This window comes from Podarcis pityusensis (genome assembly GCF_964106645.2).
Source record: "Podarcis pityusensis genome assembly, chromosome: 8".
Classification (NCBI taxonomy): domain Eukaryota; kingdom Metazoa; phylum Chordata; class Lepidosauria; order Squamata; family Lacertidae; genus Podarcis; species Podarcis pityusensis.
The window spans coordinates 15,976,255-15,990,744 of NC_138033.1; the positions used below are offsets into that span (position 1 = coordinate 15,976,255).

Sequence of the window (14,490 nt, forward strand, 5' to 3'; positions counted from 1 at the left end):
CAGGAGTGCAAACAAAGAGGGTAGAGAGCATGGCTAGAATGGGAGATAGTTGAAGCCTTCTCTTTTCAGGCTCAATTGTGGTGAAGCCAAAAGCAAGAGTGTGTTGCGGGGGGGGGGGGTCTTTGTGCCTCTGCTCCTCCACTAACTGCAGCCCTGAGCCACAGGACATTTCCAGGATAACAAGAACCCTAGCAATATTAATGACAGCTTATACAGCATCTCTGCCCCACCTGGAAAGCAACATAATGGGTTATCAGAGAGGCCTTGTAAGTGCATTTGCCTGAACATATTCACAGCCTCTTTGTGATCAAGAAACCTGCCTTGCCAGGGAGTGGAATGGGCATTTCTGGTGTACACAGAGGCATTGGGTTGTGGGCTGTGGGCTGAAGACGCGAGATTGAAATTCTTGGGTTTAAAAAATAAAATTGCTTTCTATTTTAGAGCAGAGTTAAGAGCTTGGAAGCCGGATGTAGCCATCACCCTTTATGTTGTATTTTATGTCTAATACACACACTGCTTTAAAAATATAAAATAAAGCACACAGAGATCCCATTGGTAAAGGGGGAAGAAAGGTTCTTTACTCACAGCTTATTCTTACTTACAATGATGGCTTGGGATTCTTAACCTGCATGATGGCAGCTAGTTTCTCATGGCCGCTTCATGCAGGAGAGAGGAAGGGCCAGAGTTTGGTGGGAAACCACAAAGTGCATTTCCCCCCACTTGTTACTCTCAACCCCTTCCTCTGCTGACTAGAGGCATGTAAGGTTGCTTATAACCAGGGCTTTTTTCAGCTGGAACTTGCCAGAACTCAGTTCCAGCACCTCTCAGGTGGGCACCACTGTCCTTATAACAAGGGAGGCATTTACGGTGAGTTCCAGCACCTCTTTTTCTAGAAAACCAGCACTAGTTATAACCCTGGTCACAGAGTGGGAGTGTGTTTTGAGGATGTGTTAGACTAGTAAGTTTGATGCGCATATGACCTGCCTACATGGAAAATATTTTTCAGCCTTTACTTTATGTGTGTGCAGTAGTGAGAAGGGGGAGAAATCCCTAAGGGGAAACAATCGATCATCTAAGATATTTGGAAGAGCAGGGGGAGAACCCTTCTAGATCCCTTTTGAAAGAAGCATGAAGAGAAAACCATGGAACAGCGAGTGGATTTGACATGGAAGCTGACACAACAGAAGAGGTAAGATTGCCAAGGCAGTGGGTTCCTGTTTACAGGTCACCTCAGTAAAGAAATGGCTGGAAGGGGCCTTGAATCTCACAGCACTTCTTGTGACAGCCCTTCATATATATATAATTTATTATTGAATTTATATACTGCCCTATACCCAGAGGTCTCAGGGTATCGTTTTTAAAGATGGCTATCATATCACTTCTCAGTCTTCTGAAGGCTAAGCATGTCCAAGTCCTTCAAACGTTCCTCATTGAAGGCCCTTCATCATCCTGGTCACCCTCCTCTGCACATGTCCCTCTCCATCACATATGTGAAGTGCTTTGAAGAACAAGTGCCAGTTACTATTCTGATGTTGAGCTTTCCTCTCCCTCCCTCTGCAGTTCTTCAAGCTCCGGCCTGGTTTCTACAAAAAACTACAGTATGGTGCCGGCTGTGTCAACTTCCTGGTGCTTATAATCATCACCATATCTCCCTACTGGCTGGAGTATTCTGCAGAGGCAAACAATTTTACTATGGGGGTTTGGACTTACTGCTTTCAGAAAAAATGTGGCCTCGTTTCTGCAAGGTCAGGTAAGAGACACGACTTGTGTTCACATCGCTTAGTGTCCTTGGCCAAATGAGTTACAATCGGGGATGTTGCAGTTATACAATCTGCCTAAATTATGCAATGTGGCAATCCAGTGGATTTCATGGCTAAGACAGGATTTGAATCCTGGTCTCCCAGATCCTAGTCCTACACCCTAACCACTATACCACACTGGCACCGGCCCTTTCTGAGCCAGGCTTCTTTCTAGAGGAGGGATCGCTGCTGACATTTTATAATATTTGCTAATATTAATATTTCAGGGACTGAACAACGTGAGCTCACCCCGTCGCGGGGATTCGAACCTCTGACCTTCTGATCGGCAAGCCCTATGCTCTGTGGTTTAACCCACAGCGCCCCCCGCGTCCCCTTTTTACCCATAGGTCCGAGCAAAAAGAACCGTCTTTCTAGACAAAAGCCTGAACCGAATGAAAAACAAACAAATTCCTTGACTAGCCTGGCCAATGGCTGGTGTTCTTGTGGAACTGCAAATGCCCAGGTCAGGGCTATGGGGCTTTGTGGAGTTATCCCAAGAATGGCAAACCTTTGGCTTTCCAGATGTTGCTGAACAACAACTTCCACCATCGTGACGGGGAGTTGGGACACCACCAGCGGCTGGAGGACCACAAATTCCCCCATCCTGACATAGTTGTTTCCACACTCCCCATTTTTAGCCTCACAAGGACCCTGTCAATGGGACAATGAGAGAGAGCACTGGCCCAAGGTCACTCAATGAGTTTTCATGACTGGGTGGAGACTGCAGCCCAGGTCATAGTCTGAAACTCTTTTCTCTCAGTAGAATGACTCATTATAGTAAGACAACTTTATATGTACTTGTTATTTTCTCTTTCCTTTAGTATATCTATTTGTTGTACGGGCCCTTTTCATAATAGCCATTGGCTGTGGTTTAACGGCCTTGATCACATCGTGGACTTCTTTTTCTCACTGTTTGAAAGAGAATACTGACAAAGCCATGATGTCGTTTGTGACTAACTTCATTGCAGGTATTATGTATATGCCATACACCTACGAAGGGTGGTAGAGTAACAGGATGCCTTTATATTACAGCTGTAGATTTTATTCATTATTGTTGCATTTGCATCCCACCTTTCCTCCAAAGAGCTCAGACCCTCCAAGTGTCCCTGTTCTCCAGGGACAGTCCCAGATTTACAGAAACCGTCTCGGTTTCTGATCTGATCCCAGAATGTCCCACATTTCCTTAGGACATCCTTATTTTCATTGCAGAAATGTTGGAGGGTATGGAGTTATGCAACCCCCCAAGCCAAGTAGATAAGTAACTCTACAACCTTTAGAAGACATCTGAAGGCAGCCCTGTATAGGGAAGATTTTTTAATATTTAACCTTTTATTATGTTTATATATATATTGGAAGCCACCCAGAGTGACTGGGGCAACCCATTCAGATGAGTAGGGTATAAGTAATAACATTATTGTTATTATGGAATAGGTTGTCCCTATTTTCATTGGAGAAATGTTGGAGGGTAGGGGAGCTCCTAGTTCTCAACTTTTGCATTTAATTATCACGGCAATCCTGTGAGGTAGTTTGGGCTGAGAGACAGTGACCTGATCCAAGGTCACCCAGCGGCCTTCATGGCTGAGGTAGGATTTGAACCCTTGCCTCTCAGGTCCTAGTCGAGCACTCTAATGACTACACCATATTGTGGGGGGCGGGAGGGGTGTGTGCGTGCACACACGTACAGTGAGTAAGTGTTTGAGCTTTAAAGACATTTTATTTAGGCTTGGCATTAAACAAAAACAAACCAAAAAATGCCCTGGAGAATCAGTGACGGTGCGGGGGGAGAGGAAAGGAAACCTTACAGTTGATAGAGGACGGTTGAGACCCAGTAACCAACAGGGTACTAGATGAATAATAGTCACCCATTAAAAACTTCCCTGAACAGGGCTGCCTTCAGATGTCTTCTAAATGTTAGGTAGTTGTTTATCTCTTTGACATCTGGTGGGAGGGCATTCCACAGTGTGGGTGCCACTACCGAGAAGGCCCTCTGCCTGGTTCCTTGTAGCTTGCTTCTTGCAATGAGGGAACCACCAGAAGTCTGCTTCTGTGCTCATTGCAAAAGAGCAGATCCCTCCAGTCTGAGCCAATTTTTGTTTTCAGGAATGGTGACCGAAGAACTATCCCAATAATACTATCTTTTATTGGGGAGGAGGGGAGGTTTCTGGGAACAGAAAGGGGAGAGGTCAGGTGCCATTTCCCATTTTCTCCCTCCTGAAACTTCCCCTATATAATGCATGGAGGGGAATTTAAAGGCTTGTAATGCTCCCAGCATCCCCCAACCTGATGCCCCTCAGATCTGTTGGACTACGGATCCTATCATTATCTCCCTGACTACTGGCCATGCTGTCTGGGGCTGATGGGAGTTGTAGTCCAATGACATCTGGAGAGCCCTGGGTTGGGGAAGGCGGGGATAAGCTGTTAGGGGATCATGAAGGACACCACAACCCTAATACTCTCTTCTTTGCCTGCAGCAATCTGCATGCTGACTGCTCTAGTGATTATATACACAAAGCTCAGAACTTCAGTAAATGATGCTGTGCTCCTGTCGCCATGCCAGGATTTCTTCCTTGGTTGCTTTGTCTTTGTTCTGTTCTTCGCCTTAGGTAAATATACCCTGGCAGGCCAGGGGGTGTGGAGTGAGATGGTGAACTCAGTAGTCTGGCCCAACAATCTAAAGCAGAGCGATGTCTAATTTAAGCTAGAATCCAGAGCTGTGTAGTCGAGCAATGCCAGTTGGACAGGAATGTCAGGGCAAAATTCTGCAAGCTCCACATGCTAATGTGCACACAAAGTTAAATTGCCCTTAAACGAGGAGGGAGGGCAGAATATTTTCAAAGCATTTGTTGTGGCTTAAAAAAAGACCCATGCCAAAGGATCCCAAATAAATAAGCATTATCAGTGCAAGGGACAGGCTTTGGGATTTCTGCCTTTGGCATACACAGATAGTGTTTAGTCCACATCTGCACTGTACATTTAAAGCACTTGGGAGAAGCAGTTGTGACTTCTCCCAAAGAACCCTGGGAATCGTCGTTTGTTCAGGTTCCCGGGAGGAGGCCCCCTGTTCCCCTCACAGAGCTGCAATTCCCAGAATTCCCTGGGATGAAGGATTGGTTGTTAACCCACTCTGGGGAATTGTAGACAGGGATGATGGGGAGTGGTAGCTCAGCAACAGCTGGAGGGCAAAGGTTTTGCCACACCTGCTTTAAAGGAAGTAGGCAGGTGGTTAAAGGCCTCTACTTTTTCTGTTTCTTTTCTAGCTACAGTCAACCTATGGTGGTACATGCACTTGGTCTCAGCCCAGAAAAAGGCAGCCACCCAAATAACCCCAGCAGAAGAAGCACCATGACAACTGCAGAGCAAATGAAGTTCCCTTGGTCCGTCACACCAGCAGATAGCAGGGTCTTGTAATGAGATATTTGCTGGGCCGTGCCCACCATAACAGGCATTCTGCTCTCTGAAACAAGCTCAACGGTCCTGGAGCCTGTTTGGACAATGCACAGTACTGATGTTTTGGAGATGGAAGGGGCTCTGGGAGATGCCTGTTTCCACAAAGTCACTTCTGAAAAGCCGTCTTCTGGAACTGCGCTGCTTGAACTTCCCCAGGGGTGCGGCCTCTTCAGCGATATTTCTGCCGAACACAGAACACATCCCTTTCCGTGTCTAGGACAATTGCCCATGTCTCTCCACATTTTGGGGTATATTACTTGCAAAATTCACAATAAATAAATCAGATTTTTAAATATTTTTTTTAAAAAACCCTCTCTTGTCAAACGAATGGTGAGGGACTGGGGACCATCTGCTTGACCTGAAGAAGATCTTGGACACTCTGAAGAGCTGGTGGTGTTTTGGACAAGACTTTTTTTTTTTTTTTTTTTAAAGGAATCCTTGCCTCCAATAGTATCTTTAATGTGGGGTTCATTGGTCATCTCACAGGCACTGATCAAGCACAGGCATTCTACTCTCTGGGGCAAATGTTGGGTCCTGGAGTCCAAATGGACAATAGACATTCATAATCTAAGCAGTCATGTCACCTCACCAGGACCCATTTGAGATCCGGAAGGGCGTTTGTGCAATACCAATATGGTCCTACAGGAACGCTTGCATTATCCCAGCTGCAACTAGGTTATTTTCACATTCCCACTACTGAAAATCAAAAGATCTTTCTTTTGCTCTGAAACAAAAGATCTTTCTTTCTTCTGTTTCCAAGATAATTCTTATGTCTCCATCTTAGTTCCACATATCACCTATAGCTATAGATAGAGATGAATGCATTTTTCTCAGTCATTCATGGGCATTTTTGCTGCCTGAGGCATTTTGCTGCCTGAGGCAAAGGGCAAGATGAGACGGGCCTCCTAATCCTACTGGGAAGACCCAGTTTTCTGAGTGCATGTTCTGGAAGTTGGGCAATAGGGGCAGTACAGGATTCCTTTTGGTGTACCGACCTCCCCGCTGCACCAAGGATTCCCTGTCCGAGCTGCTTCAGGTCGTGGCGGCTGTTCTCCTGGAGACACCTAGTTTGGTTGTCCTTGGGGATTTTAACATCCACGCCAACACGACCTTACAAGGGGCCGCTCGGGACTTCGTGGAAAGCATGGCCTCCATGGGGCTGTCCCTGAATAAGTTGGGCCCAACTCATAGTCATGGACATGCCTTAGACCTGGTGTTCACCTCTAGTGACGTGGGTGATCTGACACTAAGTAAAAGTGAAACAAAAGAAGTGCCATGGTCAGATCACTTCCTGGTGCAACTGGACTTCTCCGCGACCCTTCCCCTCTGCAGGGAGGTGGGACCAATTCAGATGGTCTGCCCCCGCCACTTAATGGATCCAAATGGTTTCCAGAGAGTGGTAGGGGATGCTTTATCCCATGTTGATTCCCTGGTGGCCCGCTGGATTCCCTGGTGGCCCGCTGGAATGCGGAGTTAACCAGGGCTATCGACTGTCTGGCTCCAAAGTGCCCTCTCCAATTGCATGGAGCCCGGACAGCCCCGTGGTTTTCTTCGGAGCTGAGGGCGATGAAACAATCGCTGAGACGGCTAGAGCGTCAGTGGCAGAAAACTCACTCCGAATCTGACCGGACACAGGTTAGAGCTCAACGTCGAGCCTACCAAGTGGCGATAGCGACGGCGAAGAAGACTTTCTTCACCGCCTCTATTGCATCTGCAGAAAATAGTAGCAGGAGAGTCTTTCAGGTGGTCCGCAATTTAACGGAACCACCTTTACCACCGGGGCCTTGTAAAGACCCCAAGATCTCCTGCAATGATTTTGCAAAGTTTTTTGCAGATAAAATCACTCATATTCGGAAGGAGCTAGACACCACCGTGGGAGCAGGGCTGGGGCGGGAGAGTGCTAGAGCCCTGTCTGGTCAAGTTGCATAGAATCAATTTCAATCCGTTACCCCCGAGGATGTGGACAGGCTGCTTGGACGCGTGAAACCAACCACCTGTCTCCTTGATCCTTGCCCATCCTGGCTAATAAAAGCAAGCCGGGAAGGGCTGGGCGATGGGCTCTGCGGGGTGGTGAATGCTTCCCTCTGTGAGGGAACATTCCCAGATCCGCTGAAAGAGGCGGTCATTAAACCGCTTCTTAAAAACCATCTTTAGACCCGGCCAGTATGGCCCACTATCGCCCAGTCTCAAATCTTCCATTCTTGGGCAAGGTGATTGAGCGTGTGGTTGCTGAACAACTCCAGGCACGTCTGGAGGATGCGGACCATTTGGATCCCTTCCAATCAGGGTTCAGGCCTCATCATGGGACTGAAACTGCCTTGGTCGCACTGGTTGATGATCTCCGGCGGGCTAGGGACAAAGGTGAGAGTTGTTTCCTAGTTCTGCTGGATCTCTCAGTGGTCTTTGATACAATCGACCATAACATCCTTCTGGACCGTCTAGAGGGATTGGGAGCTGGGGGCACTGTTATACAGTGGTTTCGCTCCTTCCTCCTGGGCCGTGTTCAGAAAGTGGTGGGGGGGGGATGAGTGTTCAGACCCTTTGGCCCTCACTTGTGGGGTGCCTCAGGGTTCCGTCCTCTCCCCCATGCTTTTTAACATCTATATGAAGCCGCTGGGAGAGATCATCAGGGGGTTTGGACTGGGTGTCCATCAATATGCAGATGATACCCAGCTCTACCTCTCTTTCAAATCAGAACCAGTGAAGGCGGTGAAGGTCCTGTGTGAGTGCCTGGAGGCGATTGGAGGATGGATGGCGGCTAATGGATTGAAGTTGAATCCTGACAAGACAGAAGTACTGTTTTGGGGGGACAGGGGGCGGGCTGGTGTGGAGGACTCCCTGGTCCTGAATAGGGTAACTGTGCCCCTGAAGGACCAGGTGCGTAGCCTGGGAGTCCTTTTGGACTCACAGCTGTCCATGGAGGCGCAGGTCAATTCTGTATCCAGGGCAGCTGTCTACCAACTCCACCTGGTACGCAGGTTGAGACCCTACCTGCCCGCAGACTGTCTCGCCAGAGTGGTGCATGCTCTAGTTATCTCCCGCTTGGACTACTGCAATGCGCTCTACGTGGGGCTACCTTTGAAGGTGACTCGGAAACTACAGCTAATCCAGAATGCAGCAGCTAGACTGGTGACTGGGGGCGGCCGCCGAGACCACATAACACCGGTCTTGAAAGACCTACATTGGCTCCCAGTACGTTTCCGAGCACAATTCAAAGTGCTGGTGTTGACCTTTAAAGCCCTATATGGCCTCGGCCCAGTATACCTGAAGGAGCGTCTCCACCCCCATCGTTCTGCCCGGACGCTGAGGTCCAGCGCCGAGGGCCTTCTGGCGGTTCCCTCATTGCGAGAAGCAAAGCTACAGGGAACCAGGCAGAGGGCCTTTTTGGTAGTGGCGCCCGCCCTGTGGAACGCCCTCCCATCAGATGTCAAAACGATAAACAACTACCTGACATTCAGAAGACATCTTAAGGCAGCCCTGTTCAGGGAAGTTCTTAATGTATGATATTTTAGTGTTTTTGGTTTCTATGGAAGCCGCCCAGAGTGGCTGAGGAAACCCAGCCAGATGGGCGGGGTACAAATAATAAATTATCATTATTATTATTATTATTATTATTATGTACAAAAGTTGACTGACAGTTGACTCTTACATCAACACCGGCAACAGGGCAGTGTCTTCCATTGTACTCAAGGGTGCCAGGCAATTTTGAGTCAACATGACTGCTGAGGGATTTCTTTTCTGGAAACCATTATCATGGAGATTAGTGCTAAATTAGTGCTAAACATCTGCTAGATTCCACGAGATCTGGCTTTTATGTTGTGTGAAAGATCACTTAAAATGCAAAAATTAACAGATGATAAGGAAATATTGGGAAAAGGAAAAGAAGCGTCATTTGAGTGTAGCCTTTGGGTTGCACCTGATGCAATGCTAGTTTGGTCATCTTCTTTTTTGCTGTCCATTTCATATACCGTATTTTTCACTCTATAGGACGCACCCGACCATAGGACGCACCTTGTTTTAGAGGGGGAGAACAAGAAAAAAAAATCTCCCCCACTCTGTGCAGCGACCCTTCAGTGAAGCAGCAGGAGAAATGGAGCCCCTTCCATTTCTCCTCCCGCTTAGCTGAAGGGGCACCTACCCTTCAGCGAAAGGAACCCGAAGCCTCTGGAGCACAGCGGGAGCTCCCGCTGTGCTCCGGAGGCTTCAGGCGGCTATCTTTGAAGCCTGGAGAGCGAGAGGGGTTGGTGCGCTTCAGCAGAAGGCAGAAGGCATCCCGAAGCCTCCAGAGCAAGACTTTCCTGGCTTCAGCAAAAGGAACCCGAAGCCTGCGGAGAGCAGCGGGAACTTGCACTGCGCTCCGAAGACTTCAGGCGGCTATCCCTGAAGCCTGGAGAGCGAGAGGGGTCGCTCTCCAGGCTTCAGCGAAAGCAATGTGAAGCCTCCGGAGTGTGGAGGGAGCGCTCCCTCTGCGCTTTGGAGGCTTCGCGTTGCTATCGCTGAAGCCAAGGAGCCTGCATTCGCTCCATAGGACGCACACACATTTCCCCTTAATTTTTGGAGGGGGAAAAGTGCGTCCTATAGAGCGAAAAATATGGTAGTTTAAAACCAATAGTTTTAAAGCCCACTCCACTTTTGTTGGAACTGGCTGCAATGGTAGTATACATAAACAATATAACCAACTTTTTAAGGACCATACCTTTCTTTCAACAAGGGGTTCAGCTCTTTGGCTATGTCTGCAAGCCCTGCTTTTCAAGCAGCAATTCAGAGTGGTTTTCAAAAAATCCCAGTTGTTTTGCTGTAGCAGTGAATTTACGTGCCACATATCTGATGTAGTAGAATGTCAGTTGAAGGCAAGTGATTCGGAATTAGTAAAAGGGTGAAATTAGGCCAACTGCTAGGTTTAATTTTGCTCACAGGGTAAGGTTTCTAAGGCATGCACCAGGGATATCTGGCAGCCATATTAATCATATAGTGGGTTGGTTCTAAGCACAATGAGTTTAAATAACCATCGTAGTCCAAACTCAGGCAAACCTTATGTTTTTAATTTCCCAGATTGGACGTTCACATGGAAACTGACATTCTAAGCTGTGCATCTGAAGACTTGTGTGCCTTTCAAGGAAAACTTTTAAAATATAAAATAATTATATCAAAAGAATACGAAGCCAAATGCTACGATCCTGAGAACTCCTCAAAGCAGAATGACCATGAAAGGTAGATAAGGGAAAGGAAAATTCTCCTCCTTTTGAATCCCACAGCAGAATATTGGAGCCTAGTGATGAGAGTAGATTCTTTGGCCTCCTGGGTTTTCTTTTTCACAGTTGGTGAAATTCATGATAAAAATAAACTGTTTTGGCATATCTGCATTAATATATTTGTATGTTTTATAGGTGTAGAATGTGTGGAGTGAAGAGAATGGGTGTTTGATAGTCAATTCAGTTCCATCCAAGTTTTGTTGTTGTTGTTGCAACCATCTTGGTCATTACAACCAAAAAGCAGATAAAAAATATTCTATGGATACTGCAGAATATGCATAGATGCACATTTAAAGTACAGTGATAACCAATTGATACATGTATACCTTAAAATACAGACCTGCCCATTAAGTTTTTATAGTACATTCCCAATCAGACTTTACAGTTCTCTTAGAATGGCAGTGGTGCTCACCTGAGAGATGCCAAAACTGATTTATGGTGAGTTCCAGCTGAAAAAAGCCCTGATCCAGACATTGTTCTCCTGCAGGAGACACATCAATGCAAGAACCAAAAAGCTGCCTATCTCAAAGGATGCTGGCTAGGCAAGCAACTACAAATTCCTGGTTCTGGGAAAACTTTGGGAGTTGCTATCCTGATAAGCAAGCACAGCCCTCTGAGTATTGGGGGAAGTTTGGAAGTCCCAAAGGGGAGATACCTCTTTGTTTGTGGTGTCACAAGCAGCCATCCATTCACCATCACCTGTCTATATTCACCAAACTCAGCACAACAATGCTTTCTCTGGAAGATGCTCACAGAATTAGAACAATTTTTAAAGAAGACAAACTACAGTAGGTGGAAACTTGGAGTAGGTGGAGTAAGATGATGCAGAGGTACAGAGATGAAAACAAGGACCAAATTAGGCACCAATCTGTGAACAAAATCTGCAAGCCAAATGTGGCAGAAATATTAACTGAATGGGACCTGGTGGACATGTGGCGGAAAGATGTAGGCATTTACACAATCCATTGTCTCTTTCCCAAAGCAATCTCCAAAGAGGAACTGCAAAGTCAATTAAAAGGCATTCATACTACAGTGGTACCTCGGGTTACATACGCTTCAGGTTACATACACTTCAGGTTACAGACTCTGCTAACCCAGAAATATTACCTCAGGTTAAGAACTTTGCTTCAGGATGAGAACAGAACTCGTGCTCCAGCGGCACAGTGGCAGTGGGAGGCCCCATTAAGCTAAAGTGGTGCTTCAGGTTAAGAACAGTTTCAGGTTAAGAATAGACCTCCAGAACTAATTAAGTTCTTAACCCGAGGTACCACTGTATTATTATTATTACATTTATATGCCACCTTCATCTTCCAAGGATCTCAAGGTGGTGTACCTCCTTCTCTTCATTTCATCCTCACAGCAACCCTGTGAGGGAGGTTAGGCTGAGAGATGGTGACTGGCCCAAGGTCACCCAGTGAGCTTCATGACTGAGTGGAAATTCAAACCCTGCTCTCCGAGGTCCCAGTCCAGCACTCTAGCCATTATGCCACACTGGTTTTGGATTAAGTGGTATGAGGATTGTGACCCAAGGGTGCAGTCAGCATATACACAAGCACTGGGGGAAGCTACTCTGAACTCTGCCCGAGGTACCACTGTACCTGGTTTCAAGTCAGGCACATTCTTTTGCATACATACACTTGCATACATACACCTACATACACTTAACTTGTTTGAATCCTTATGCAGAAATCTAGCATATGACGTGAAGGGTGCCACCTCCCTAATACACAGCAGTCTAGTAGATCATGAAGCGGGGAATGCTAGAGGCCTTGAAATTGTATGGGAATCAGAATTAGACCACATAACTGAATAGCACAAATGGGAGGGTACCTGGACCCTCCCCTCCTTAAATGATCTCTGCTCACTTACAGGAAACCACACTCAAGGTCATCTTCCACTGGCAGTGGATGCCAGTCTGGTTGGCAAAAGTTAAACCCTTTGGAAGAGAGTATTCTCCATTTTATCTGCAAGTAAAAGCCAACCAATCCCTCCAAATTCTGTTTTAGACATATGCATAAGGATGGCACTGAAGATGGGATTTGAAGGAGGCATAAACGACAAGCTTGGTTCAATTCAGTACAGTCTCACCAAACAGATCAGATGACTCAAAGTATCCTGTCTCCTTCAAAACAATCTGATGCAATTGGAACAAGGAGAAACAACGTTCCACATAATGTTCCACATAATAGTGATTTTAATAGGTCTCAGTAATAACTTTGGCTCCATTGTCCAATATTCAGTGCATACCATGGTGTTCCTATCCCTGTCCAATTCCCTCGAGCTCTATCTAGCTTGGCTACTTAAGCAGGCACCCGTGCCATACCTTGAGTCTTTAGCTGTTCTTTGATTTGGGTCATGGAAGTTTTTTATTGTGTGGGGGTTTTTTTAATGCTTCTGTGAACCAAATTAGAGCTCATACCAAGTTATAGGAAAGGCAGCAATGGTATTTCATAGCCAGTATATTGCTTTGTCCACCAAGGACCCTGTAACTTCATATAGTCCCTTGGACATTCAAGTAATACATAGATGGCATAGAGTTGCAGAGCAATGGTCCATATTGCTTCTGAAAAGAACCAATGTGTTGCAGAGCTTTTAGTTAGAGGGAGCCATGCTTGTGGCAGGGCTGTCCAAAAATAGAACTTTTGGGGTGGGTGGAAATACATTCAGAAATGTATTCTGTTGTGTATATAAGGTTGTATGGGAACAATCAACCCCCATCAATTTGTTAGTTTTACAAAAGGTCTTGAAGGGTTATCCAGACCCAAATGATATTACTTACAATTTGAAAGGTTTTAGGATCCTGTGTCATATATACACATATTAGTCTGAGAGTTTTTCAGTTTAGCCAAAGCTTGAAATCAGTGAAACAGATGGAGGTCATTATTTTAAAAAGATTGCTAAGGAAGTTGGTACGGGTAGAGAACTAGGTCCATTCCTCACTCCTTGCATGCCTTCCCCCTGGTCAAATCCCTGCTATTTTTGGTCCTGAAAACAGTATAGAGCAAATTTATATTCATGCATCTTTGATCCTTCCCAAAATGTGGTTCAGTCAAGATGTGCACCTGTGCTTATTGCACTGTGTGTCCTTTGACAGTGCAGTGGGGTTGCTGCCCAGGTGTGGCATACGAACCCAGATGGGCAAGGTTGTTGTAGAACAATCTAAGGGCCATATTTCCACTTTTAGTTGGAGTACTATTAAGTGGCTAAATTTTGGGAAATAGTCTTTTAGCAAAATAATTCAGTTACTCTGCAGGATTTCTTGCTATTACTTTCTCTAGCACTGAGAACAGTCAGGAGCACTCACTGTATTCTGCTCAGCATCTACTAAAAACATTCTTGTTTAGACAAGCCTACTGAGATGCTTAGAAGGTTTTTGCAATTTTAATCTGTTTAAGTATTTTAACCCTTGTATATTCTGATTTTTCTCAAATTTAAATTTAAAATTTGAAGGATAAATCTGAAATATATTTGACATACTTGCATGTGGGGCTTTCATGTTTTCTATAGACTTACTGTTCCATCTCCATCCAATATACCATTAAGTTCATAACCATCTCACAAAAACTCCTGCATCGACTTCTATCACTTTAATGCAGTGACAACTCTGAAATGCTCCTACTGTCATCGTAATGCAACCCCATGTGAAGGCGATACACCTGAGGTCTGCAGTTCCACCCTCCCCTGTGCAGTGAGTACTGTGTGGCGCAATAGAATGAACTTACACAGACAATGATGTGGATTAAAAATAGTGTAGGTGGAATTTGGGCTCAGGCATTGGCTGTATATCCATTTCAGTGCATCCATGTAGTATAAAACTAACATGAGTTACGAGTAAATTGAAAAAGAATTATATAGAAAAAGAATTCTGAGAAGTGTCTGGCAACAGCTAATGGAACTCAAAGATGAATAAATCAGCCAATTTTGGCACAGAGCTTTGAATTTCTTGGCAAACACACAGTATCCACTCCCAGACCTCACTGAACCATTTATTC

The 14,490-nt window shown here is 45.7% G+C and overlaps 1 protein-coding gene across 4 annotated transcripts; it reads left to right on the forward strand.

The window, feature by feature from the left end:
- The first annotated feature begins 4 nt into the window (after positions 1-4).
- Positions 5-10,609, forward strand: LOC308484459 (uncharacterized protein). Of its 4 annotated transcripts, XR_013989923.1 has the most exons (7): positions 11-266; positions 1,007-1,189; positions 1,561-1,750; positions 2,621-2,767; positions 4,271-4,402; positions 5,057-5,494; positions 10,299-10,609. XR_013989923.1 is itself a non-coding variant. In XM_081019435.1 (6 exons), exons 2-6 carry the CDS (start codon positions 1,166-1,168, stop codon positions 10,328-10,330), a joined length of 525 nt encoding a protein of 174 aa, XP_080875561.1. In that variant the 5' UTR covers positions 5-266; positions 1,007-1,165; the 3' UTR covers positions 10,331-10,609. The 4 variants fall into 4 exon arrangements, 3 of the variants coding, with proteins under 3 accessions (XP_080875561.1, XP_080875559.1, XP_080875560.1); XM_081019435.1 differs by lacking the exon at positions 5,057-5,494 and having other exon boundaries at positions 5-266; XM_081019433.1 differs by lacking the exon at positions 10,299-10,609 and having other exon boundaries at positions 5,057-5,555.
- Positions 10,610-14,490: the final 3,881 nt, after the last annotated feature.